Raw genomic sequence first — 25,920 nt, 5'->3', positions numbered from 1 at the left:
GGAAGTAATAAGTCACCCGAACCACTACTTTATATTGACCTTTTAAAAAGGAGAGAAATAACCAACAGTGATCTTATACCAACTCCAATGGGTTGCTTCTATTCTCTAAATTGAAGCCAAAATTATGCAGCAAGACTCTAGGTTGCAAACTCATCTTATTTTCTTGTTATTCTCCATGCCTGGTAGCGTCAAAAGAGCTGAACTCCTGGTCCTTTTTTTTTCTTTAGCGTCTAAGCGCACCCTAATGCTGTTGGGCCGAAGGTCTCTTGGCCAAATCCAAAATGTTTGAGCCGTGTTTGTGATGCGGTCCAGAAAAGGTGGCCAGGGGCATTCTAGTAATTTAACCATTATTTGGTCTTGGTGGGTAAGGATTGCCCATGAGTCCTACTTGGGATATTGGATAGACATGAATTGGATTCTTAAAAGTGTCTTTTAGGTTCTAGTCAAGTCAAAATGTCTCTTTAAATTCTAGTCAAAGTTTTTACAGTCAATTAGTTAGGAGTCTTACTATTCGCAAGGAAGATTTGCAGAGAATCACGCAAGGAAAAACGTGTTTGGGCACATTCTGGATCCCACAAAAGTCTAGAAAAATATCTATAAATTTTTGAATATTATTTTATGGGACTCTGTAAAAAAATCAGCTTCAACGGATATCAGTAAGTATTACTTTTGGATTCGTAGGGGCGAACTGAGCAGTTTCGCCCCTACGAATCAAAGAGTCATTTGGTTTTTCCATGTCATTAATGTAGTCAAAGAGTCTATGTTCAATGTGTCTTTGAGAGTCTAAAGTTAGTTGAAGGTTATTTATGTTGAAAAGTTCTAAAGTTAAGTTGAAATGGGTATAAATAAGCATGTAAGCCTTATGGCAAATTGTGATTGAATGAATGAAAAATTGAGTAGCTTTCAAGCTATTAGATTGTGTGATGCAATTTCATTCTTTGGTGTGATGCCAAAGAGCCCCTAGGTGTGATGCCTAGACCTATCATTTTCTAACCCTTCATCTCCTCTTTCTTATAAATTACTCTTCACAGCCCCAAAACAACCCCTTTCTCTTGTACTAGTATTTATTATACTTGGCCTTATTCCAAATCTGTCCAGCATCAGTTTGATTTTGGTCACGAAAATGATAGTATTAGTAAGCTTTTACAAACACATACTCAGTATTTTGTTTTCTTCAAATTATTCATCTTTAGTCTTTGTCTTCTTCTTTTGATCATTTTTTTTTTTACTTTTTTGGTTCATTTTGACCGGAAAGAACAAAAAAGATACCATCCAACAAACAGAAGAAGATTGAAGGAAATAGGTTAAATTTTTATGTCTTTAGTGCATTATTTTAGGATTTTAATTTTCGTATCCACGCATTGACAATTAACATTTAACATAAAGGGTCACATATTTTAAGTAAAACCTGAAAATTTTTGGAAAACTTAAAATTAAAAGAGAATAAATTCTATTCGCCACCGCCATTGTGGGCTCCACTCATGCATTTATTGTTGTAATTTAAACCGTTCATCTTTTAAAACCAACAAATTACTATTTCACCCATGCAAAAAAAAAAAAACTATTTGATTGTACATCAATAAGTATATTAAAGTTTGAATTTTCATTTAGAAAATGGACAGTCAATAGTTTTAAAGTTAAACCGTCAATATCCATCTATTTTAAAAAAAAACAATATTTCAAGAATTAAAGATAGACCAAACAAGGCCTTGGCAGAATCAATTAAACAGAGGCTCCCCTTTACTTCTCTCACACTGCACTCTCTCTCACTTTCCATTCAAAGGTGAGTTAAAATATTGGGCGCTAAAATTACACTGTAGACACCTACTCCAGATTTGAAAATTGAACCAAACACACATCTTTCACAATTCCAATCCAGTTCTTTTAATTACTCCATTAATTGCACAGATCTTCTAATTAAACTAGTAAAGTAGTATTAACTGATCATCACTTACTTTAATACTCCATCCCCTGAAAGGCTAAAGTCGTCTCCTGGATCCAATCCTTTGTCACACTCTCCCCTCACTGTACCTATTCTATTCTGTTTCTCTCTCCTCTCCTCTCCCTCTCTCTCCTCCAATTCAAAACTTGCAAGAAAAAAAACCATGGGCTGCGTCTCCTCCACTCTGCTCAACACCGACGACGACTTTACCCACATCGGCACCGCGTCCCTCGGCCACCACATTGTCTCCCTCACCTCCACCACCTACGGCCTCCTCTCCCTCGACCCCCAACCCACCTCCCACCACCACCACTTGCCCACCACCCCTCCTCCCCGCCTCACCCTCACCCCCCTCGCCGAACCCCGATCCCTCCGCCTCGACTCCCCCGAAGTCATCAACTCATGGGAACTCATGGCCGGCCTCGACCCCACCTCCGAAAATAGCTTCCGCTTCTCTAACCCCCTCCTCCCCCCTTCCATAGAAAACTCAAACCCTAATCTGTATGCTTCGTTGTGCCCAACCAAGGGGGAAAACAGAGTGAATGCTTCTTGCGTGGCAAAGTACGCGCTAGATGGGATTGAAAAGTTGTGCCCACCGGAGGGGGAAAACTCAAACCCTAACTTACCTGCTCGTAGCGTCGATTTTAGATCGAGCGTTTTTTACAAGCCGTTGAATGCTTCTTGCTTGGAGGAGTGCGCGTTGGATGGGTTTGAAAAGTTGTGCCCGCCAAAGGGGGAAAACAGAGTGAATGCTACTTGCGCGGCAAAGTACGCGCTGGATGGGTTTGAAAAGTTGTGCCCGCCAAAGGGGGAAAACAGGGTGGTGATCTACACGACGACGTTGAGGGGGGTGAGGAAGACTTTCGAGGCGTGCAATGCGGTTAGGGCGGCTATTGAAGGGCTCGGTGTGGCGGTGTGTGAGAGGGATGTTTCGATGGACAGAGGGTTTAGGGAGGAGCTGAGGGAGCTGATGAAGGGTAAGGATAGCGGGGAGTTGGTGCCACCGAGGGTGTTTGTGAGAGGGAGGTATGTGGGTGGAGCTGAGGAGGTTATGAGGGTTTCGGAAGATGGGTGTTTGGGGGAGTTGTTGAAAGGGTTGCCTGAAGTGAAGGTTGGGGGAGTTTGTGAGGGGTGTGGGGGTGCGAGGTTCTTGCCTTGTTTTAGTTGTAATGGGAGTTGTAAGATGGTTATGGAAGTGAAAGAAGAGAAAAAAGAAAAGGATGGCCGGACGGTTGTGGTGAGGTGCCCTGATTGTAATGAAAATGGGTTGGTGCTCTGCCCCATCTGCAGCTGATCCGGCTTGTGGACCGTGTTCGTCTTCTTCTTCTTCGGGTCCGTTCCCATGTCCTTATCTATTGTACTGAGATATCTCAAATTGCTAGTTTGAGCTTATCTTGAAATGTATTCTACCCTTTTTGATGTATCCATGTTGTGATTTATGTTCACTTGCTTTGGCCTCATGTGGTTGTGATACCAAATTAAAGCTCAGTTTTTTCTTCCTTCTTTTTCGTTTCTCCTTTAGAAGTAAAAGAACACAATTAGGTTGGTGGATTAGAGATTTTACTAGCAGCACAATCAGAACAAGGTCATATGTTCAAAGATGTAGATGAGTATCACATCAACGTAGGGGTTGGCTGGCATAATGGTGATTTATTAGTTCAGCCAAAGTTCGAGAAGATAACAATACTACGAAGGATGGGCCTACAATGAGTGGATTGCAAACACCAAACACAAGTGAAGCCACTTTTCATCTTGGGTCTTGGAGATGAAGTCCGCCTTTTGCATTTTCCCACCTTACAGTGAATGTGTAGTTCAGTGCTGCTTGCTGGTTTTTTGGTTATGTGAAGGAAGTGGTAGGCCTCCTATCTAACTAATATATGAAGTGTGAATTTAGTTGATGATGCTTGTGGTTTCTTGTTGCACAACTTTCTATTCTTAGCATGGAGGCATCTCTCGGTGGGCTGCTGCCCTGCTAAGATCATGGAAGCTACTAAAACTAACGACAATATGGTAGCTTTAATAATTGAAGAAATTTTGGAGTTGCTGCAGCAGAACAAAAGCCTAACAGGGAACTCAGTTGCTCATTTGAAGTGATATTGTTGTTATGGATAAAGGGCTATCTAATAGGCTGGAGGCTTTACCCCTTGCAGGACTATCATACAGAAGGCGCTCACAACCAGTTTTGCAATTGTCATATGTGTCACACATTACGGTGCTTGATATTAAAAGCGTCAAGGTTGAGTTATTCACCCAATAATGTTTCTGATAGGTAAGTTGGAGAATCACAGTCCAGTCTCTTTTACTTGGGAACTCAACTTAGGTTGCCATCTTTAATAAAGGCTCAAGTTCAAGGTTACTTTGACGTAGCAGTTAAGAGTAAGAAGTAAAGTTGAAGAACTCGCAGTGAGAAAAGAGTCAATTTTTTATTATGGAGGCAACACTAGCTATTGTGGGGTTGGAGATCTGTTCGTCCCTTCTGGACCTCCTCTATGGGATTGATCCAAATGAGCTTGCCTTCGTCCTTTTTGGGTTTGTCTGCAAAACAAGGAACCGGCGCCGTCTGCCTGATCTCAGTCGGACGGCACTCTGATGCCCAAGTTAGATACTGGGAGAAGAAGGCAAAGTACAAATCTCAGATCTGGACTAGAAACGGCATACCTCCCTTAGGGATTATAGAAAGTCTGTGCTTGCTCCTCGAATAAGTCTGTGTTAGGCATGAGCCCTACGATGTCACCTCTAACCATTTCAGATAGGTGATGACATGCATGACTCTCGATGTCCACTTGGCCGAAGATGTGTTCAGAACGTGCCACTGGGATGCCATGAAGCACTTCTCTAGCTGTTGAGTCACCTTTTCAGTCGGATGTGCTCCTGCCCGGCCCGGCCCTATGGCTTCCATGAACTGGACTCGCATGTCATGGACTTCAACCAATGGATGGGTTGTCCAACCCAGCCCACATGTGTTCGGACCAAACGAGTCCAGGGAGTGGGTTGCCCATATTGTCAGGCCCATTACTTTGGACAGTTCAGCCGACGACAGCTTGTTTAGTGGCTAAGGACATCATATCTTAGGTTAATAAGTTCTGGTGATATGTAGATAGTTTCCTGCTGAATCATTTGACGGAGAACTTCTTGCATTCATGGTTGAGGAAAAATGGGTCGAGTTTGGTACTTAGTGTGTTTGTTCACTTTGTTGTTGATCCAGCGTTCTAGTGTGTTATGTGAAACACAAACAATAAGCATTTGGCCTATGCTGTTGTTTGTAATGAAAAATAGCATGGTGTGTTCGCTCTTAGGAAGTCTTTTTTAAATGTCGTTACTTATGGCTCAAAATATGGTCCTTTCATTTTCTAAAAAGGCATCTACGGTTAACTTCTACTTCAGGGCTTGTCTTTCTACTTCTAGCTCATTTGGTATTCCGGATTAAACAATTAGAAACCTAATGCACCTTAAACCGTTCTAACATTATGATAAAGGGCTAACATACATACCTCCAAGAAGATGTCTTTTGGCATTGGTACAGCCTCACTAGCCTAACAGGACAATACTTTTGGTGGAGTGACTTTTTCACTAGCCCCACCATCCAAGGAAGTTACATCATGTGCGTAGGCAAAGCAAAAATCGTAGAGAGAATCTTGCTAATAGTACCTCATACTAATATTAGGAACTAACTGAATTGGTAGGGCTCAAAATGGAGACTTTAGGAACGAATGTGCAACGCACCCCTGTTTTCCTTCAATTTTTGTTGTGACCTCTTGACAGCCAACAACAATGTCAGTTTTGTGGACTCTAAGGAACTTGATCTTTTCACCAGAATGTTATTGATTTGATTAGGTTTTTGTTTTCGTGTTTTGACTTTCTTCTTATTAATGCATGCATTTCCTTGAGTCATACTCTTATGAAAGAAAAACATTTCAATGTAATGACATAATTGCAAAGACAATCATTCCCCACTGCATTATTTTCAATATTCAACAACAAAATAATGTCTCGTGTTTGTCGGAATGTTATCCCAAAGCTCACTAGAACATATCATTCTACTTCACAACAATGGTTGAAATGGAAAACACCGTGATCAAGAAGAGGGAAAGTGCTTTATTATACATGCCACCTCTTCTTGAATATGACCCTCTGTTATTTACGGGCACCATCATCTATACATATAACATACATATAGTATATTCTACTTTAGGAAAACTACAATAATACGATCAATCGTTTGATATCTGGAGTAATTCAGTTATACCAACAAGTGGTGAAATGGGTCAGATGACGATGATCTCATGAAGCTCCACAGATCGATCTCGCTGCTGCAGACTTGATCAGAGGCTTGAGTATTTGGTGCATTTGGATGCAGCACATCGGAGTAAATTGGAAAACAGAAATAATTGTTCGTATCCTCTTGGTCAGTGAGCTGGTCACTCGAAAACCAGTCATTTTGCCCATCTCTCTGGCCATCGGTAGTGTGTGTGTTGTGATAAGATGTGGTTTCGGTAAGCAGCTCATCCATTTCTGGAGCACAAGCCTTGGAAGTAGTACTGTCTTGATTATTGAAGGGGTAGTTGCTATTAGGTGAATGCAAAGAGAGAGCATCCTCCAACCTTGGTAGATGCATAAATCTGTTGGGAAACCCATTGAGGGCTGAGGGTAGGTATTGGAAGTTGTTGACGCCATGATTGTTGATTGTTTCATTCTCCTGCTTGCAAGATCTTCCCATGCACTGAACTATCTGATCAAGTGTGATGTCGTTGTTGCTTGAATTGCGGAACTGCGTCTGCGAAATGGAGCCTTGCGCAGTTCTCTCTACGGCCTTGCGGTCGTTTTTCTGTTTAAAAACACGGCAAACAACCCAGCTTTCTTCAAGTGGCACTGCGTCTCCTTCTAGATTATTTGCCTGGATTCAGTGTTGTCATCCAACAGAATTAGAAGAATACTAAAAGACTGAATCAAATCTAAAGGTCGATGGTCCAGTATAACCGTGTTTAAGTGTGCTGTTTGTGTTTGAGTGTGTGCTCACGTGCACGCAACGGAGAGAGATGGGGTGTATAAAGGGAAGAGGAAGCTGTTTGTGTTTGAGTGTGTGCGCACGTGCACACAACAGAGAGAGATGGGGGGTATAAAGGGAAGATGAAGCATATTATGCAGCGGTGATACTCTGTGGCCGAGTTGATTGGTGTCTCATTCCGCCCATGCTCGGTCATGTGATGTAAATTGGGGCCTGAGGATGAGCTGGACCTCCACCACTCACCACAAAGTCCACAAAGTTTGCCCCTCTTTACATACTGAAAGCATGAGTAGAACACGACGCCATGACAGTTCAGCCCCGTGGTGTCACTATTACATAATACTTTCTCGCAGAGGGAGAGGGCATGGCTTGTACTCCGTATTTCGTATTGGACGTGAAGAAGATCCCCTTACGCTGGCATCATGGGTGGCGTCATCCAGCCTATACTCATGCATGATCCAATCTGATTTTTGTCCATGGGGCGCTCGTCCTTTGTAGAAGACTAGAGTCTTTCTCATTCCAATTTTGCTGAAGCTGCTGTATATGACCTTATCACGGCCGGTGGCCTTCCAAAAACCAGCCACGGTAGCACGGTTTGTTCTAGTCCCCGTTGGGTATTTCTTGTCTTTGTGACTGAAAAAGTACCAATCACTTTGTGGGGTGGATCCCATCCTGCACTTCTCTGCAAAAGCCCAAAACACACAAACGAGATATTAACATGCAAATTTTACACACAGAGAGATCGGCATATGTATTGATTTACCGAATCCAGGTATCATGAGGTGTGACAGGTTCTTTTACCTTGAATATCCCATGGTTCGAGCTTATTAAGATCGATGTCGCGAATGACATCAAGGTCAATATTCTGAGAGGCCACTTTCTTCCTCAGGTAGTAGTGCAGAAGCTCCTCTTCTGTTGGATGGAATCGGAAACCGGGCGGGATCTGAGAGGACTGGCCATTTACGGATAGATTCATGTCCTCTCTCGCCGTACGGTCGCCAAAATTTGTTGGACTGCCCGTTTGAGTACAGTTTTGGCCAAATCACTAAAATGGCAATGCAGAATTTTGAAGAGAGGGTCAGGTTAGGAATGAGAAATAGGGGTTAGCCAGTATAGGAAACCAAAGGGTTGTGCGAAAAATGGGAATGCAAACATGAAAATTTATATTGGGGTGGTTTGGACATGGGAGGGGTCCAGAAATGCATGCAAAAGGTTTGGTAAAATGGCCATTAGTGTGGAGAGCTTTTGGACTGGGGTGATGGGTAATTATTAGGGTTTATGAGAAGTCCCCAACCACCTATCCCTAGACAGAGAAAGGGTAGCGTTTAGTAGGTCCCACTAAAGGCGTTAGAGAGTGGAAAAATGAAAAGGTGTGGGAGCAAGCCTTTCCATCTCTACTATGACGTTCGACCTTAAAATCTAATCTCTTACAGTCCTTTTGGATGTGAGGTTTTCAGGAGAGAAGAAAAGAAACGGAGGGAAATAGCTTTTTCTTCCTTGTTTAGATGATTAAAGATGTGAGAAAGGGTGAGAGATGGTGAGAATCAATAATCCCTTATGGAGCTATTTTTGTTTTAATTTCACCAAAGTGGTGAGATTTGGTGTGAAGAGAACGATGAAGATCTACCCAAATGAGATGGTGAGAAAACATACTCCTTTCTTTTCTTTTCTCAAAATTGAAAGGGAGCGGATGTAGCCAAGTGGTTAGGGCAGTGGATTGTGAATTCATCACAAGCGGGTTCGAACGAACCTCGTCATTCGCCCACTCTGAAAGAAAGAGGGACAATCCATTTTATTCCCTATGAGTTTTTATCTCAATTTTCATTATAGTTCTTAAGAGAATAATCTTGGTATCATTGAATCAGGTTCAAGGTAGGGGTAACAGCCAGTTGAAAAACGTTAGCTAGGTAGGCTAGCGCGAAATGGCTTTTTCTGATAGAGGCTCGCTCCTTAAAAGAAACCACACCTCTTCTTTTTTTTCTCACCCAAGTAGCCAAAGGTGCCATTAGATAAGTTCACCGCATGTAGGCGGTGGAATTTGACCCTCAAAATTAGTCGAGGTGCTCGTAAATTTACCCGGACACCCGAGTTATAATCACCTTTTTGTTTTCCCATCATTGCCATCGCCAACAACGGGGGGCACCACATATTGACACATGCAAAATGCTGCAGGCTTGTAAATTAATTAGTGAAAGAGCTAATTAATTGCACTAGCTTAGCTAGGGCCACTAATCACATAGTGGTCCATCTAGAAGCTCCGGTTAGAACGGAAGCAATACAACACACAGCATTTTTCAATGTACGTATCGGCGTTTTGTATTAACACGATGTTGTACTTTGCTCATTGAACTCAAGATCGACTTGAGATCGACATGGTTTCAAGCATTGAGTCGAGTTCTCACCACGAGTGATACAACTTTATGACGTGATTCATTCGCGAAGAATGGATAAAATCATCCACATACGTTGCGAAGAAGGGAATGTTGGCTAGAACATGTGTCGGTTGGACTACTACGTTGCGATGAACATTATACCCACCGATAGCTAATTAACATTCCCGTCACGACCCCTATCGATGATCGTGGGTCTACACCAAATATTGCCGACATACTTTAGGCCCATTTGCGTAGTGCTAATACATCTCGATGTTTAATCATGAATGCTAAGATTTCTCTCTCTCTCTCTCTCTCTCTCTCTCTCTCTCTCTCTCTCTCTCTGAAGATGACAAGTGCTGTACATGTTGAAACCGTTATGAGGTCGGTCTGTCTCAACTCTAATCATGATCTCATTTGTCCCCAATTTCTATTTCTAATGATGATTTCAAGCCAACAATTGACGAACCAACCACTTCTTTTACTGACCGGCACTCACTATGTTGTTGGTTTATCTTTTGTTCAACACACAACTCACACACATACAGATATACTATATATATTGTGTGTTTTATAATTTACCATACTTTATCGCCAACGTATCCCCCGCCTGCTAGCAGCAGCAGTAAGTGTTCGGTTAGGTTACGCAAACCTCGACTAATTCGCAGTGGCAGAGGGAGAATAGGACGAGCGGGGGCAAGCGCCCCCACTCAATTTCTTTCTTTTTTAAAAAATTTAAGATTTTAAAATGTATATTTTGTATTTTCTCTAGTTAATTGTATTTCATAATTGTATTTTCTCTAGTCAAATATCATTTCATTCTCAATTTCTTTTCCGCATATTTGAACATTGTCATTATATCGGCAAAATGAGATGTCTAATGTGAAAAATAGCCACCACTTACTATTTAGAACTCTCTAATGCATAATGTCGAAAATTCAAAATGCCTAAACCATGGATTATATGTTTTATACTTTAGCAATTATTAACAATGGGAGCAATAATGCTAAATATTGTGTAGTGAATTGCTCTTAGACTTGATCCGCTGAGACAATTTAAGTAATTCGATTGTTTTTATATTCTATGTAATTTACTATATTAAAAATTATGTTAGGTTTTTCAATTCTTAGCACAAATGTTTTAACGTTGCTTAAAACGAAATTTTATGGTTGAAATGTGTTTAAAAGGTGCCCCCACTTACATAGTTTTCTGGCTACGCCACTGCTAATTCCAGAGTACCAAATCCCAGTGATCCCAAATGCGTTGATAGCACTCGAGGGGAGGGAGCGAACTCTCTAAGTCTCGAACCTTGACCATCAGACCAACCCCTTCGAATTATAAATCCACATACATATATTTACCATTCCGAGAAGTAAAAGCATCGTGAATTCAAATCCTGTGTCGGTTGATGATCTTTTTTCTTCAGGGGAAATTTTTCGTGTCCCGCGTGTGGATATTTTTCCTGGTGGCTTGGCTTTAAGCGTCTTTGTCATATTGTCTTTTCTCTTGGAAGTTCTTCTAATTAGCTAGACACAATATTTTTCTGATTAGATAGAAGAAGAATCATCGATAATGCAGCTCTGCAGTTGGCCAATTTTTGGGCCCATGTAGGGTTCGTTTTTATTATTGAAACATTCCCTATTGAGAGCTCGCCGAAAACACTAACAGTACCCCAAAAAAATAAAAATAAATTGTTAATCAAACCCATTTTATTATAGAATAAATGTACATAGATCAAGTACTAATCAATATCTGATTCACATGATTTTTAGCCAAGGTTGATATTCTCGACGAGCTCCACAATGTGAACCGTTTCGATCATAAGAGTGAACCAAGTATGGGTTCACAATCAACCCACTGCACGGTGCAGTAGTCTATTTTTTTCGTAATAGGCCCCTAAATTAAAAGGTCAAGGCAACCCTTTTGTTCATTACTAGTATTTATTAAGTATTATGTTAGCGTCTGTTCCACGGAATTAGGATTTGAATTCGGGTAGAATATTGCCAGTAATTAGGTGACATCGGTCACTGTCACAATGAATTTTTCATAAACATTAACTTCATTATGGCCATAAAAAAATCAAGGTATATATTGTACAAGTTCTAAATGTTTATTTCAAAATATAGACTAAGGGGTTGTTCTTTTAAAAAAGTCACCGGCTTTCCTGCCAAAAATGAGCCAAATAAACCCACATAAAAACAAAAATAAGCTAATAAGCTACTTTTTTCGTCTTTATTCAAAAAATATTGGATTTCAATCAAAATTTTATACTTTTTAGATTCTTCTTGTCATGAGGATGCAATAATCCTAAAAAAAAATGAGGATAAGTCAAGTGATACGAAAAAAATTTGAATAAGGACAAAAAATAAGCCACTTTGGCTTATTTGTCCAAACACCCCCTAAAAAACACGTATTATCCAAAAAAATATATAAAATAATGTAGGCTAGTTAATTAGTTGAACTTAATCAATTTTTCAATTTTATAATACATCAAAAAAAAAAAACAATATAGTATCATTTTAGCTAGATACACGTTCCCATAGTAGAACAATTCTTATTCCAAAAAAGTGTAGCAATCATTACACACATACTTCCCAAAAAAGTGTAGCAATATACTAGTATAATACTTGTCTTTTTCATCTACACACATACTTTCACGTACAATCATAATCGCATTGCACATGGGGCCCAAACACACTGCACTAGTTACATCTAGCATCATTAATTTGCAATCAAGCTCAGTGCAATGTATTATTATGGTTACGTACTGAATGTGATAAGTGCGTGTGCAATTACGCTCCGTGACAAAACGTGTGTCGGTAGCAGTACTCATGTTCATATTCTTGCATGCGCCACCCATGATATCTTGGGGATTGGCTTTTGCATGTGCCTGGAAAACGAGCCGCCGATGATGAACCGATGACTGATTATTCATGCATGGGATACCTTTGTATATAAGGTTCCACCTAACTATAGCTATATATAAGCAGCACGACAAGTACGCAATGGGGTCTTAATTTCCTTCCAACTTGTGTGTCCACATTCAGAAAAAACTCGAAACGTGACTAGCATGTGCGCGCCTTCTCCATGATGTTGCATCAAATGCTTTTCATACAGTCTTTTCATTTTTAGTAGTTGCATCAGCAGAGGCGGACCTAGTAAGTGTCTTATTGGGGCACGTGTCCCCACTCAATTCTCTGAAATAAAATATATTTTTTGGAGTTTTCGGATCAACTTACGGGCAAATTGGTTGATCTCTAGAACCAAACCTAGCTACCACCTTCCACTATCGGAGTAGACTGGTCACATAAGAGTTGATAGCACTTGGAATAATACCTAAGACCTTAGAAAAAAATAAACTACTAAATCTCGGGCCTAGCCACCAAACCAACTCCTTGGGTTTAATTTTTTAAAATAACTTCGACATCGTTCTAATATATAGTCTTAAAATTATGACAGTGTCCTATAAACTATGAACTAAATTTTCATTTGTAAATATTTATTCAGCTTCTTCTTAAATTTGTACTAATTTTTACGCCTTTCTTTTCTCCACACACTCTATTCTAGTTATCATAATATGGAATTACCTATTTCTTTTCTCCACACACTCTATTCTAGTTATCATAATATGAATTACCTATTTCTTTTCTCATAAATGTTGTTAATTATAAGACATATTACATTTATAAGAATTTTTTTTCAAGTTCACTTGAAAGAAACAATAACATATTAAGTAAAAGAGAGATGGAGGAAATTCACTATATTTTTTGATGAAATCTTCTTTACCATTATAAATAATATGTGCCCCCACGAACGTAAATTTCTGGGTCTATCACTAATTGCTTGATTGGAAGGGTTTTCACTACTACAAAATGGTATAAAGATTACGGTCCAAAAACTAAAAAGATCTCATTTTTTGTAAAAGCGTAATAAAATGTTATGGACTATAGTTTTAATCTCAGTTATGAGAAAAAAATGAGATGAAAAGATTTTTTAATTTCAGTAATCTAAAAAGTGAGATTGTAACTTGAAGAATAGATCTCATTCTCAAAAAACAGAGATTATATATGAAAGAATATATCTCGTTTCAAAAAAAACTGAGAGGAAAAGATTTTTTAATCTCAATAATCTAAAAGTAAGATTGTAACTTAAAGAATAGATCTCGTTTTTGAAAAATTGAGATTGTATATGAAAGAATATATCTCATTTCGGAAAAACTGAGATAAAAAGAACCTTTAATCTCAATCATCTAGAAACTGAGATCGTAAGTTAGAGAATACATCACATTTTTTTTAAGACTTGAAATGAAAGCTCTTATATAAGAAAACTTGAAAGTTGTTTATCCCTTAATCGACTCCGCGCGCAATAATCCTAAATAAATGTCACTCTCAACCATTCTACAAAAAAATATTTCGTCAAAAAATGGGATACTTTCGGCAATGAAAATATATTTTGTCACCAAATGGGTACTTTTTTGGTGACAAAATTTATGAAGGTTGCGTTTTGTCACCAAATGTATTTCGAGTATAACTATATGCTCAAAACTCCATTAATTGAGATAATTCAAATTGGGTTTGAACAATAACACAAAGAGCTACAACTTTCATGTTTATCAAAATTTCTAATTTTAATATTTAAAGGTTCAAAATGATGTTCGAAATATATTTTAATGTTAAACGCATATGTTATATATTAAATATTTCAATTATATATTGAAAAGTCTGTATGGTGTAGTTGGTTGAAGCTTCTATGCAAAACTCAAGAGACTTAGGTTCAAAACCCATCATGATAAATAAAGTGGGATTTTTTCCCTTTGGAAAACGCCACTTTTTAATCTCGGTTTTTTTAGAAACTGAGATTATTACTCTCTAAACAACCACGGTTTTATAATAAAATTGAGATGTTAAGCTATTAAAGGTCACGGTTTTGTCATTTTTAATCACAATTTTTATGTTTTTAGTTACGGTTTTAATGAGTTTTAATCACGGTATTTATCCTGTGGTTAAAAGATGGGGACTTTTAGTTACACCTTGATAGACAACGGTTTTGAATGCGAGATTCAAAATGAAAGATCACACCAAATGACTGAGGTCTTTATCTATTTTTGCAGTAGTGTTTTTTTTTTAATCTTTATGAGAAATAGTACTTGTGACGTCCAAGTCTGTTGCAGTAGTATTCGAGTTCAGAGGTCCTGAGAAAGGAGAAATTATTCATTGCCCCTGGGGCAACACGTCACCTCTTGCCTCCACCAATCCAAATTTGACTTGTGGCTAAAGTAAATTGCCAATCCCCCTCTCACACCCCACCCCCGACCCCACAATCCTTTTTCCACACTTTTTCCCCCGGCTCTCCCCCGGTCCCTAAAACGTTGCCGTTTTATTTAAAAAAAAAAATTTCAAAACCATCCATTTGCAATCTTATGAAACATAAACGTAATTATGAGAGCCTTAGAGCCAAAATTTAACTATATCTCTTTAGAATATTATGATCAAAATAAAAATATCTGCACACCCATTCAAACGGATTAAAAATTGAAGTACTTAATTTTTTAACCATATTTTTTAATATATAAACGGTCTCAAATTAATATATAAACGAAAAGTGCTCAAATTTTTACTCCATTTGAACTGGTGCAAAGATCTTGTCAATATAATCAGAAAAACAAAATCTTTGCACTGATTTAAACGAAGTGAAAATTTAAGCACTTTTCGTTTATATATTAATTTGAGACCGTTTATATATTAAAAAATATGGTTAAAAAATTAACTACTTCAATTTTTAATCCGTTTGAACGGGTGTGCAGATATTTTTATTTTGATCATAATATTCTAAAGAGACATAGTTAAATTTTGGCTCTAAGGCTCTCATAATTACGTTTCTGTTTCATAGGATTGCAAATGGATGGTTTTGAAATTTTTTTTTAAAAATAAAACGGCAACGTTTTAGGGTCCGGAGAGAGCCGGGGGGAAAAAGTGTGGAAAAAGGGCTGTGGGGTCAGGGGTGGGGTGTGAGAGGAGGATTGGCAATTTACTTTAGCCACAAGTCAAATTTGGATTGGTGGAGGCAAGAGGTGACGTGTTGCCCAGGGGCAATGAATAATTTCTCCTGAGAAAGAAAGAGTCAGAAAGCCTTGGGGACACAGCTAGAATATGGTGTCTAGGTCCCTCAGCTAACATCCGATAAAATTGGAGGGATGCAGAGAATATGGTGTCTAGAAGGACCCTTTGACGAGTCAATCACTGAGATCGGAATTAAAAATTTTTTTGGATAAGAAGGAAAGGGAAAGAATAAGTTACCTTGCGTGATATATGGTCCCATATAAGGTTGCTAAACGAACCAAACTATTCGAGCTTGATTTGTCATCTCTTTGTTATAAAAAAAAGAAAAGAAAAAGAAAGAGTGCCGCCTCATTGGTTGCATTCCCTCCCTCCAAATAACTTCTTTTTTGTTCAAACAATAGAATCAATCATTTACATCTATATAATAAAACAGAGCTGTATTTGAGTCCAAAGACAATTAACGCTCCAAATTTATCCCCTCCTTCCTCATAAATCAACGCCCTCCATTCTACAAAATGGCATGCCCGTAAATACTTACATTTTTTGAGCATTCCCAATCATACATTCCTGTGCCTAATTTGGAAATCTGATTTCCAGACCCTAGTTTGAGCATTCTTAATTTGGAATGGAATTATAAGAAGTACGGGATTCATAGCCTTATTAATAGGAGTTTTTTTTTTTTTTGCCATAATCGTTGCCATTAGGAAACCAATCAAGCATATTTTTTCATGAAGTATGATTTTGATTTAATTTTATTTCCTTTTTCAAAACCTAATTTTGTTACCTTTTCCTTTTGGTTCACAATTTGAAACCTTCTGCAATACTGTTTTTCTCTTTCTCTCTCTTCTTTCACTTTCTCAAGTTTAACGACGATAGTTCCTCCACTCCACAAGCCAATTGTTCTTCTACATAGGTTTGCACGCACCTTCTCTCTCTCTCTCTCTCTCTCTCTCTCTCTCTCTCTCTCTCTCTCTCTCTCTCTCTCTCTCTCTCTCTCTCTCTCTCTCTCTCTCTCTCTCTCTCTCTCTCTCTCTCTCCCCTACCTAATGTGACGTTGATTTCTTTTTCTATTTTCATATAGTTGAATTGGTTGCCGTTCAATTTCTCGGCCCTAATGTGGTAACAACAAACGTGATTGGGGTATTCTTGATGCATTTGATTGCAATTGAGGTGTACGTGTGGTGTGAGCAACTCTTTTTTCCCTGCGTTGATTTCTTTGTCTGTTTTCATATAGTTTAATTGGTTGTCGTTCAATTTATCGGCCCTAATGTGGTAACAACAAACGTGATTGAGGTATTCTTGATGCATTTGATTGCAATTGAGGTGTACGTGAGATGTGAACGACTCTTTTTTTCCTAAGAAGTTAGGGCTATTAAGATTCATCAGGTTGTTCCCTTTCACGGTTGAACCTCCGACGATCCCCCAGATGCAGGTACGCGATGTATTTCTGTTTTTCACTTTTGAATAGGTTTCAATTGGTTCTATTAGTTTTTATTTAACGTTAGTTGCACTTTAAATTGGTCATTGCACTTGCTGAACTTTTGATTGGTTTTCAGTTGGGTATTTTGATCCTCACTTTAAGCCAATTTCTATCAAAATCTTACAAACTCAAGGTATGTAAAAATCATTATTTTTTTCCTTATAATTATCACTCTAAGTTGATTGTCATTGAGATGTAGTCTATCAATTTTGGTTCTTGGTTTGTTTCAAATATTGTTCACATCGCAATTTCCTTTTGTTAAATTCCGTCTGATTGTTAAGAGATTATTATGGCATAATGGTAACTTGAATCATTGTCTAAAAGCTAGATTCAACAGTACTAGAGGGAAATTACCCATCTTCAATCATAGCAAGATTTCATTTTGGTTTCACTTGCATTTGCATTTGCATTTGGATTAGATTTGATCATGAAACATCATGAAACCGAACTAGCCACTCGCTAAAATAGAAGGGTTTTGATTAGAAACTCTATCGTCATATTTTTTTGTTGCTTTTTCTACGTATAGTTTTGATAACTATATAAAGGTCCATTCATTGGCTTCCATTTGGTGATATGCTATCATTTAGTCTTCTTTTTCTTTATGGACTAATTAAAGAATTGGCATGTTCAAATTGCTCTGTGTTCAGGTTTTTGTTTGTTTTTTCAGCGATTACCGTGATACTGCTTAACACTATAGTCACTGAACACGGTCAAATAGCTGCAAAAGAAGGTGGACAATTACTTGGATAATTTAAACTAATCTGTTCTTTGTTCTTTTATGAATCCACTTTTAAATAAGGATGGGCCCTACGAGAAGCCTATTTTTTCAGCGGACATTCACAGGAAAGTCAACTTTGGATTTGTCAAAGGTGGTCAATAATCGCACAGGTTTTGTTATCATGAGGTTGCAAGGGCCTTTAGGGGGGAAATAATCGTTTTGGTGTACTCTATAGCTCATTACGGATCTAAATGTATTTTGAATGGTGTTGTGCACATTAACGATTATCCTTTAGTCACTATTAGTTTTTTATAGTACTCCGTAATTAATGCTCATTTCATCTTTACTTTGTTGACATAAATCATCCTTATTTTGTTGTTTCTCTTGCCCCATTTTCAGGTTTCAGAGAGGTGAACCCTAATGGAATACAATATAGTAGTATTTTTTTAGTGTTTTGCAACTGTGTTAGATTTGTGTAAAATGATCTTTTCTTTTATCTCTAATTTTGTTGTTTCTTATTTATGCCTTGATAGCAGCAAGGGGTGAATGATAGTAGAAAAGTTATTGAGATTGAATGTGATTCAACAATGCAAGGGCTCTTCAGGTTGAGATTGAATTGGTTTCTGCATATGTTGTCACTCTTAAATTTTCAGAGTCGTAATTTGTGCCAATGCGGTTTTGGTTGGAGTTGCATTATCGTGGCGCGAGTACTTTTAGGTATCTCCGATTCCACATACAATTTTTTTATTGGCATGAGGGTTTGTTTACCGGTGGAATAATTCGATCATTAGTCTCATGAGTCATGACTAAAAGGGTGTATGGTAGAAAATCTATTTCCCAGGTTTACTACTGGGTTTTTGTTGCGTTTTTATGTTTTCATCGTTGTTTTGAATAGCGAAATAATTCATGATAACTCTGAATTTTATATATACAGAATCAAGTTATCCAGATCAACGGGTATGCTTACTATTTTTTTTGTAGTTGGAACTTGGAATCGTTGGACAGGGGGTTGAAATATTACATGTGAGCCCATTATTGATTTGCATGTGTTGAATGTTTGAGCCGTGCCTTCAGGCACGGGCATTCACTAGTTATATATAAAGTACAAAATACAAATTCGTGACACTACATCAATTGTGAGAGTCCACGAGACAACCAAAAATCAACAACTCACCAAATACAAAAAATAAGCCCGTTATAGGGTAGAAACGAAAAACCCCTTTAAGAGAAGAACACCCATACGCGGGTGGGGGAGATTCGGTAGGTTGAGCTAACCCAATTGATTCCCTCCAAATAATTTCCTCGTGCGCAGCGTAAAGATACTTCCATCAAAATCGCATATCAACACGTTTTATGGGTCTTAGATTTTAATTTCCACAGTTTCACTTCAACTTATTTGATTTGATTTCTCATTTTCGCCAACTAAATTTAGATCCGAAGTGGTTTTCTTTGACTTATGATTTGTTTGATTCAACGGCCATCATATATTTAGGGGCAGCCGTGGCCCTTCTAAATCATTTTGTCTAATGGATGAATTTGCTTATTGAAACGGAAACTGGAACTGTTTGGTAAAGGTTTTGAAGGAGGTTTTTTGGGTAATAATAAAAGGACATAGCTAGATAAAGAAATGAGAGTAATAAGCGGAGAAAAATTTATTGAAAACCGTGCTGAAAGGGGAATGAGTTCTCGGGATCCTAAGTGAACCGAGTGAATCCAAACTATCATCTCGTTTGGAGGCAGTCCATGCAGAGCTTTGCTACGACATTAGGCTCCCCGTAAGTAGACGGTAGGATTAGACTCCCGAATCAATCAAGATGCACGTAAATTGGTCTGAACACCTGAGTTATCAAAAACTTGGGCATGCGATCATTCATGGAGGAATTAATTTGCATCACCGTAGTTTTATCACGCATGTATATCATGGGTTATTTGAATACGTTCGTACGGTTTTACATTTAGGAATAAGATCCCATAAGCAAAAATCAGAATGAATTATGGAAGACTTCATTGATCCAGAAGCCCAGAATACGATCAACTCAATTAAGCCCCATGACTGCGTTTTCAGTATAACACCGTCGCTTTTGGGCCTTTCTTAAGCCCAACAAAACCTTTAAAAATGGGCGAGTCCAATTTTCTACTTCAAAGCCCAACCATTTTTTTTTTCCCCTCCTCAGACGGTATACATCAGTGGATGTTAGTAGGTTAAAATTTAGAGATAGTTCGAAGTCTCTCTATATACTTGAACCCCAAACCACCCCTTTGGAGCCAATGGGTACACTTAAAAGGCCAACTGATTCGAAGTCTCTCCGGTCCATATTTTAAACTGGAGGAGATTGTCTTGATCTGGACCGTCCACTGGTAAATTCAGTAGTTCGAATTTTCTCGTAAACTCTTACCAGTAAGAGTTAAAAATACATCCAATCCATTGATTTCAGCAAATGAACGATCCCGATCAGGACAGTCTTGGAGAGGATCCATTCCCTTTTGGTTTTCAGTCAAAAAGAAAAATTAAAATGGAACCCACCTACATTCCTATCTTTCTTCCTCTCTCTCCCCCCTGCCTTTCTGCAAAGATCGACCTGCCAAATGCAGAACCACCCACCACCACCACCAAACCAACCCAACAAACAACCCCCCCCCCCCCCCCCCCCCGCTAAAATGTCCAAATAGAGCTACAAAAGTATATAGAAGTTTTTTCTAACTGCAGAAATTTGATTCTATAAATGAAATAAAGAACAAAATGGAGATGCTCTAAGGATGAGGGGGTGTGGTTTCTGGCCAAAAATAAATGAAATTAGGAGAGAAAGAAAATTAACCAATAAAAGTTCATCTTTTCTCTTTAACTCTCATCCTTTTTTACCATCAAGTGAATAGTTTATCCTCTTTTTTTTTTTTGTACTCCCACCAACCCCCCCCCCCCCCATATTTCGCGAACCAAAGGGACTGTAAGAGTCTATATTATTCTCAAATTAATTCTATTGAGATAAAATTACAGTACTTCTATATGAATGCGACATTTGTATTGAATATGTCAACATTCACCATGGACGGCATGCATCTAATTTCTGCAATAAAAAAAAATCAAAACTTACACGTGGGAAATGCAAGTAGCAGATAATTTACTTAGAGAGAGTTTATACTAAATTAACTATTCTTTGAAACAGACCCCAAAGGGTTTGTCCAAGTGGTTGTCACAAGTGCTCCGCCATGATATCACAAGTTCTATTTCTACGGAGGTCAAACATTTTAAACTTTGGGGCCACTGGGGGTTATGCCAGGTCATTACCTTCATGGCCCTTGAATTAGCCGAGGTACGCGCAAGCTAACTCAAATATCTAGTTATCAAAAAAAACTATTCTTTAAAACAATTAGTATTCTTCATATTTAGTATTAAAAAAAATAAGCTTTTGGTCAATTATTTGTGATATTAAGCATTTGTCTCATTGAAATAAATAAGCAAAGCATAATGATATAGATCAAATGTTTGAAAATTTTCGAAAGTAATAAAGAAAATAAGACCAAAAAAAATTTGTCTTTTTTTTTTGTTTTTTGTTTTTCTTTCATTGAACTTTTAACTTTCATTACAATTTTCACTACTGATATTTCTCTTGTCAAGATAGACAATTCATCAAAAAATATTGACGTGAATTCAAAAAAAAAATTTGAGGAAACACAAACTTATCATATATATCAAACTAAGATTTCGAAGGAAACAGAACAAATACAACAGTACCATTATTAATTTAGAACAAAGAGACCCTCAAGATTCATCTTTAGTTATGAGACCCGTGCACCGAAGTGAAGATTTTTTTTCCCCAATTCAACCCATACAACCAAAAAGGATTTATTGCATTTGCACAATGCTTGTCTGCAGTCTACGTTTTGACTGCAGAGGTGCGGTTGGAGTATTCGCAACCGACAGATAGTGTTTTTAACGGTCGAGATTAAAAAAAGACTTTTTTTGGAATTTTTTTAAAAAAATCTGAACAGTTAAATGCAAAAATGAACGATTGTAATACAATTGCATGGGCTCGAGAAGCCAGATCCATTGCATGTATATCTAGCGTACCTACCTATATAAATGTGGGCTCGTGAAAGTGCCAGGCTACAAAATGATCAAGATCGTCCCAAACTGATCATGACCCACTAGATTTCTTTAGTAGTAATATCTATACACAGTACAGTTCTATTTTCGACAATAATGTTTCATTTATGTCGCGAGATTGTATTATTATGGAGTGCCCCACGAGTTTGGTTACAAAATATTACTCCGTGACCACTTTAACAAAAGGTTTACGGGATACGACGTCGAATGCGATAAAAACTTTAGTTCAAACCCTCTCTAAGAGCATCTCTAATGAGAGATGTCAAATTCTACGTGGACATGTTAACGGTAAAATTTGACACCAAAATTCAATCAAATCCAATAGCCTTCTTTGATGCCAATTCCTACGTGGATTTGAAGGCAAGCCTTCTTATGTCAACTTTGACAATCTCCCTCCTCCATGCCAAATTTTAAAAAATGACCATTTACATTTTGACATAAGGGTTGGAGATGGATAATTTGATGTCAAATAAATAGAATTTGACATAAGGGTTGGAGATGAAGTTTTGATGTCAAATTGGAGATGCCAAAATGCCACATCAGCCTTCAAAAAAAAATTGACATTCCCAATTTGATGTCAAGGGTTGGAGATGCTCTAAGTACTCCAATTGATTTTAGCTGGGAGGGAGGTCAAGCAGTCTAATAAGTGGTATCAAAGCCATGAAGTCACGGGTTCGAATCGTGGGGGAGGGATTAACTATCGGGCTCAGAGTATCCCCGTGGATTTTGGTTGAACGAAGCCACTCGCGGCAACCGTTTTAAAAACAGACTTGCAGGTGCGTCGATGTCGAATGTCATAACATATATACTTAATCAGAATCCTCCCTAACACTAATTCGTTTTAAGAGAGATGATAGAACAATCTAACAATATCACTATCCAAGTTGCCCTTGTGGCTCCACTCACTTACAAATTAAAAAGTTTTTCCACACGATGGGTCTGATTTTACCCATCCTTTTGTTTTCTTGCACAACATGCATAAAAGCCCCAGCATGAAAGGATCCGGTTTAGAGAAGGATGTGCAGTTCAATTTAAATCGTTCATATTGACAATTAATGGTTCAGATTTGTTGAATTTCTTACAAGTAAAAGTCTTTTATTATCGATGAAAGGTTGAAAACAAATCTGAATCATTAAAAATATCATCTGACGGTTGCGATCGCTTGGACCACACCTTTGTAGACCAAACTTGGATCGGAGACAACCCACTTTCTTACTCTCAACCCCCTTAACGTTCACCCACCATCAATTATTTGGGGCCTCAAGTTGTCAACCAACCGGTAGCTAGGAATATAATTCATATCGTTGCTCAAACTCAATGCTTACAGTTACAGGAAAATTATTAGATACTTTTAAATTAATATCCCAACACCTTGAGCCCAAAAAAAAAAAACAAGAGAAAAATCTTGAGCACTTAAGGAACGGTCCCTACTCCCGTGTTTTTCTGCTTGCAGGAGGAGTCTTGTTTTTGTCGGCACGGCATGGCTAAATTTGACCGAGCTTAACAATTAAGTTAGCTTCTTTTTTTTTTTTGCCCTTAATTAACATAGTTTTTGAAGTTTTGCTATCCAATTATCGACTCGATGAACGATAAATTTTGAGAAATCAAATGTATGAAAAATTCACTGAAGAATGAAGGAAATAAAAAAAATCCGACCTGAGATGACTTAATTTTTTTGTAGTATTTTTTATTATTATCTAGATTTGTTGTTTGGAATAGAAAAGTCCACCACATTAGTTTGGTTGGTTGGTCTAGCCTTTTAATACCAAGGAAATTCGACATGTATTCCCGTTGACTTTTAGAAGGGGAGAGTGAATAGAACCTATAACCGATGTCTGTCCTTCAATAAGTATTGTATTTCTATTGTTAACTCAAAATCCTTTAATATAACGAGTCAATAATTCTTGTGGCCTATGTGCTTATGGCGTGCAATTAAATAAAAGTTCAAAAATAAAAAATAAAAATAAAAATAAAAAAGAAGAAGAAGAGATAGAGTATGTTATGCCCCATGATGTTTACTCTAGTGATAGGTTCTCTAACAGCCGAACGATCTTTTTTTTGGTCATGTGTTTTCTTGATTAGGTTATTTGGGAACACTTTGATTTGGAATAACAGAGGTTGCCTTCGTGATGATCGTATTGATGAAAGGACTGAGGACATGGATGTCAAGATTCCTTGTGTTTATCCTACTAATAGTGATTGTCTGATTGTTAAGAGTGTGACAATCTCACTAATTCTAGTATACCGATAATTTTTTTTTCATACTCGTATTGCTCGTAAGAGGCGTGGCTCTCACCATTCGAATTACAATGATCCGAACAGTTCAATATGTTCAGAACGTGATTTTAAGAGTACTTGCGAGGAATCAGCAAAAAAAATGGTCGGGAAGGGCTTCATCCGAGCAGTTTTTATTTGAACCGTTTGATAAAAAACAAACAAAAACTGCTCGGATGAAGCCTTTCCGGTCATTTTTTTGTTGATTTCTCGTGAATACCCTTAAAATCACGTTCTGAACACATTGAGCGGCTTGGATCATCGAAATTCTATCGGAAAATGGAGGTCCTTATTTTATTAAGTTAAGATGGTCCTTAAAAGAAGAGGATTATATATATATATATATATATATATATATATATATATATATATATAGAGGAATTTTCAAATGAGGGATCCCTCATTTTGTTAAAATGAGGGACTTTCATTTCCCGATCAAAATTTGAAAATCCGAACCGTTCAATGTGTGCAGAACGTAATTTTAAGGGTCGCCGCGAGAAATCAACAAAAAAAATGACCGGGAAGGGCGTCATCCAAGCAGTTTTTTTTGAACCGTTCAATGAAAACTACTCGGATGAAGCCCTTCCCGGTCATTTTTTTTGCTGATTTTTCTCAGGGACCCTTAAAATCACGTTCTGATCACTTTGAGCGGTTCGGATCATCGAAATTCAATCAGGAAGGGGAGTCCCTCATTTTATTAAAATGAGGGATCCCTTACCGGAACCTAACTCTATATATATATGTGTGTGTGTGTGTGTGTGTGTGTGTGTGTGTGTGTGTGTGTACTCCTATATTCTTTTTGGTATTTGCAACAATATTTCTCCTCTTGATTTATCGTGAATGTAATTTACTTATATATAGCTTTAGCTGTCACACATGGGCATGCCTGAAGAAGTGGATAGGGGTTATGGTCAGCTTTGTAGAAATGGTTGACTTTTGACTATTACAAGCATCTCGCGTGACACAACTGCTCTAGTTGCTTCCATCGTCCTTTTCAACGTGAGAGAGATGAATAATGAAGACAGTTTTTTCCGTCTGATTTCTTTCATCCGCGATGTAATTTTCTGCTCCTTAACACAATATATATCGGTAAAAAATACATGTTTTGTAGATAAAAGCGTACGTCAGTTAAGATCGTGTCTCACATACAGCCATATAATATCTTAGAAAATTATTGATTCGAATTTCTTTCTATTTTTTTTTTAAAAATCTAAGTACTACTAGGAAATTAGTTTATGCCATTAGGCCAATATCATATTTTGTTTGTCATATGTGGTGACAAATGTAATGGGCCTCTACATTACTTTTCAACTCTATGATGGAAACTTTATAGGAGTATATTTAATTTATGTCATGCTTAGGCCCACTTCTTTCCTAAGCTATATATTGTTTTGGTATTTTTTTTCCCGTCCTTGCTGGATTGTTTTTAGATTTACGTAAAATATCTTGGATTTATTATTCATCTTGTCGAGTGAGTCTGAAGAATAAAAAATTATGTTTAAAACAAAAAAAAAAGGCTAAAGATAATTTTTTTGAAACAACTGTCTTCTTTGTCATATGTTCTCCTAGCTGAATTTTTTTTTTTTTGTATTTTATTCATTTTTTCTGTTTTCCCGATCCTTCTTGTTGAAGTGAATGATTGCTCCTACAATAAGGTTATAAAAAAGAAAAGAAAAAAAGAATACAAAATGTACGTAATTCCAAAGAAAACTCCAAATAATAATTTAGGAAAAACTCAACATAAGTATGGTCATGATTGATGATTCTCTATTAGAAAAAATTACTACTCCGAATAGACAAATTAAAATAATTTATATCTTATCAGATATTAGCCCTTGACAGAGTTCAATAGAGGAAAATAATTCATATAGCTAACCCCAAATAATTGAGACATAAGGCTCGATTTGATTTGGTTATCTTGTCAGACATTAATATACTGCACACTGCTAATACAAAGATACATAA

General features: G+C 37.6%; 2 protein-coding genes across 2 annotated transcripts; one reads left to right on the top strand and one right to left on the bottom strand.

Moving 5' to 3' along the window:
* Window positions 1-1,646: 1,646 nt before the first annotated feature.
* LOC131334400 (uncharacterized protein At5g39865-like) lies at window positions 1,647-3,441 on the top strand. The gene has a single exon (XM_058369385.1). The coding sequence runs from the start codon at window positions 2,106-2,108 to the stop codon at window positions 3,234-3,236; it is 1,131 nt and encodes a 376-aa protein (XP_058225368.1). The 5' UTR covers window positions 1,647-2,105; the 3' UTR covers window positions 3,237-3,441.
* Window positions 3,442-5,873: 2,432 nt separating this feature from the next.
* LOC131334402 (NAC domain-containing protein 66-like) lies at window positions 5,874-8,219 on the bottom strand. The gene is made up of 3 exons (XM_058369386.1): window positions 7,749-8,219; window positions 7,361-7,629; window positions 5,874-6,836 (listed from the first exon to the last, which is right to left on the bottom strand). Exons 1-3 carry the CDS (start codon window positions 7,921-7,923, stop codon window positions 6,183-6,185), a joined length of 1,098 nt encoding a protein of 365 aa, XP_058225369.1. The 5' UTR covers window positions 7,924-8,219; the 3' UTR covers window positions 5,874-6,182.
* Between the last annotated feature and the right edge of the window lie 17,701 nt (window positions 8,220-25,920).

The sequence above is a fragment of the Rhododendron vialii genome, chromosome 7a (genome assembly GCF_030253575.1).
Source record: "Rhododendron vialii isolate Sample 1 chromosome 7a, ASM3025357v1".
Taxonomy (NCBI): Eukaryota; Viridiplantae; Streptophyta; class Magnoliopsida; order Ericales; family Ericaceae; genus Rhododendron; species Rhododendron vialii.
This window is presented reverse-complemented; position numbering and strand designations above follow the sequence as displayed.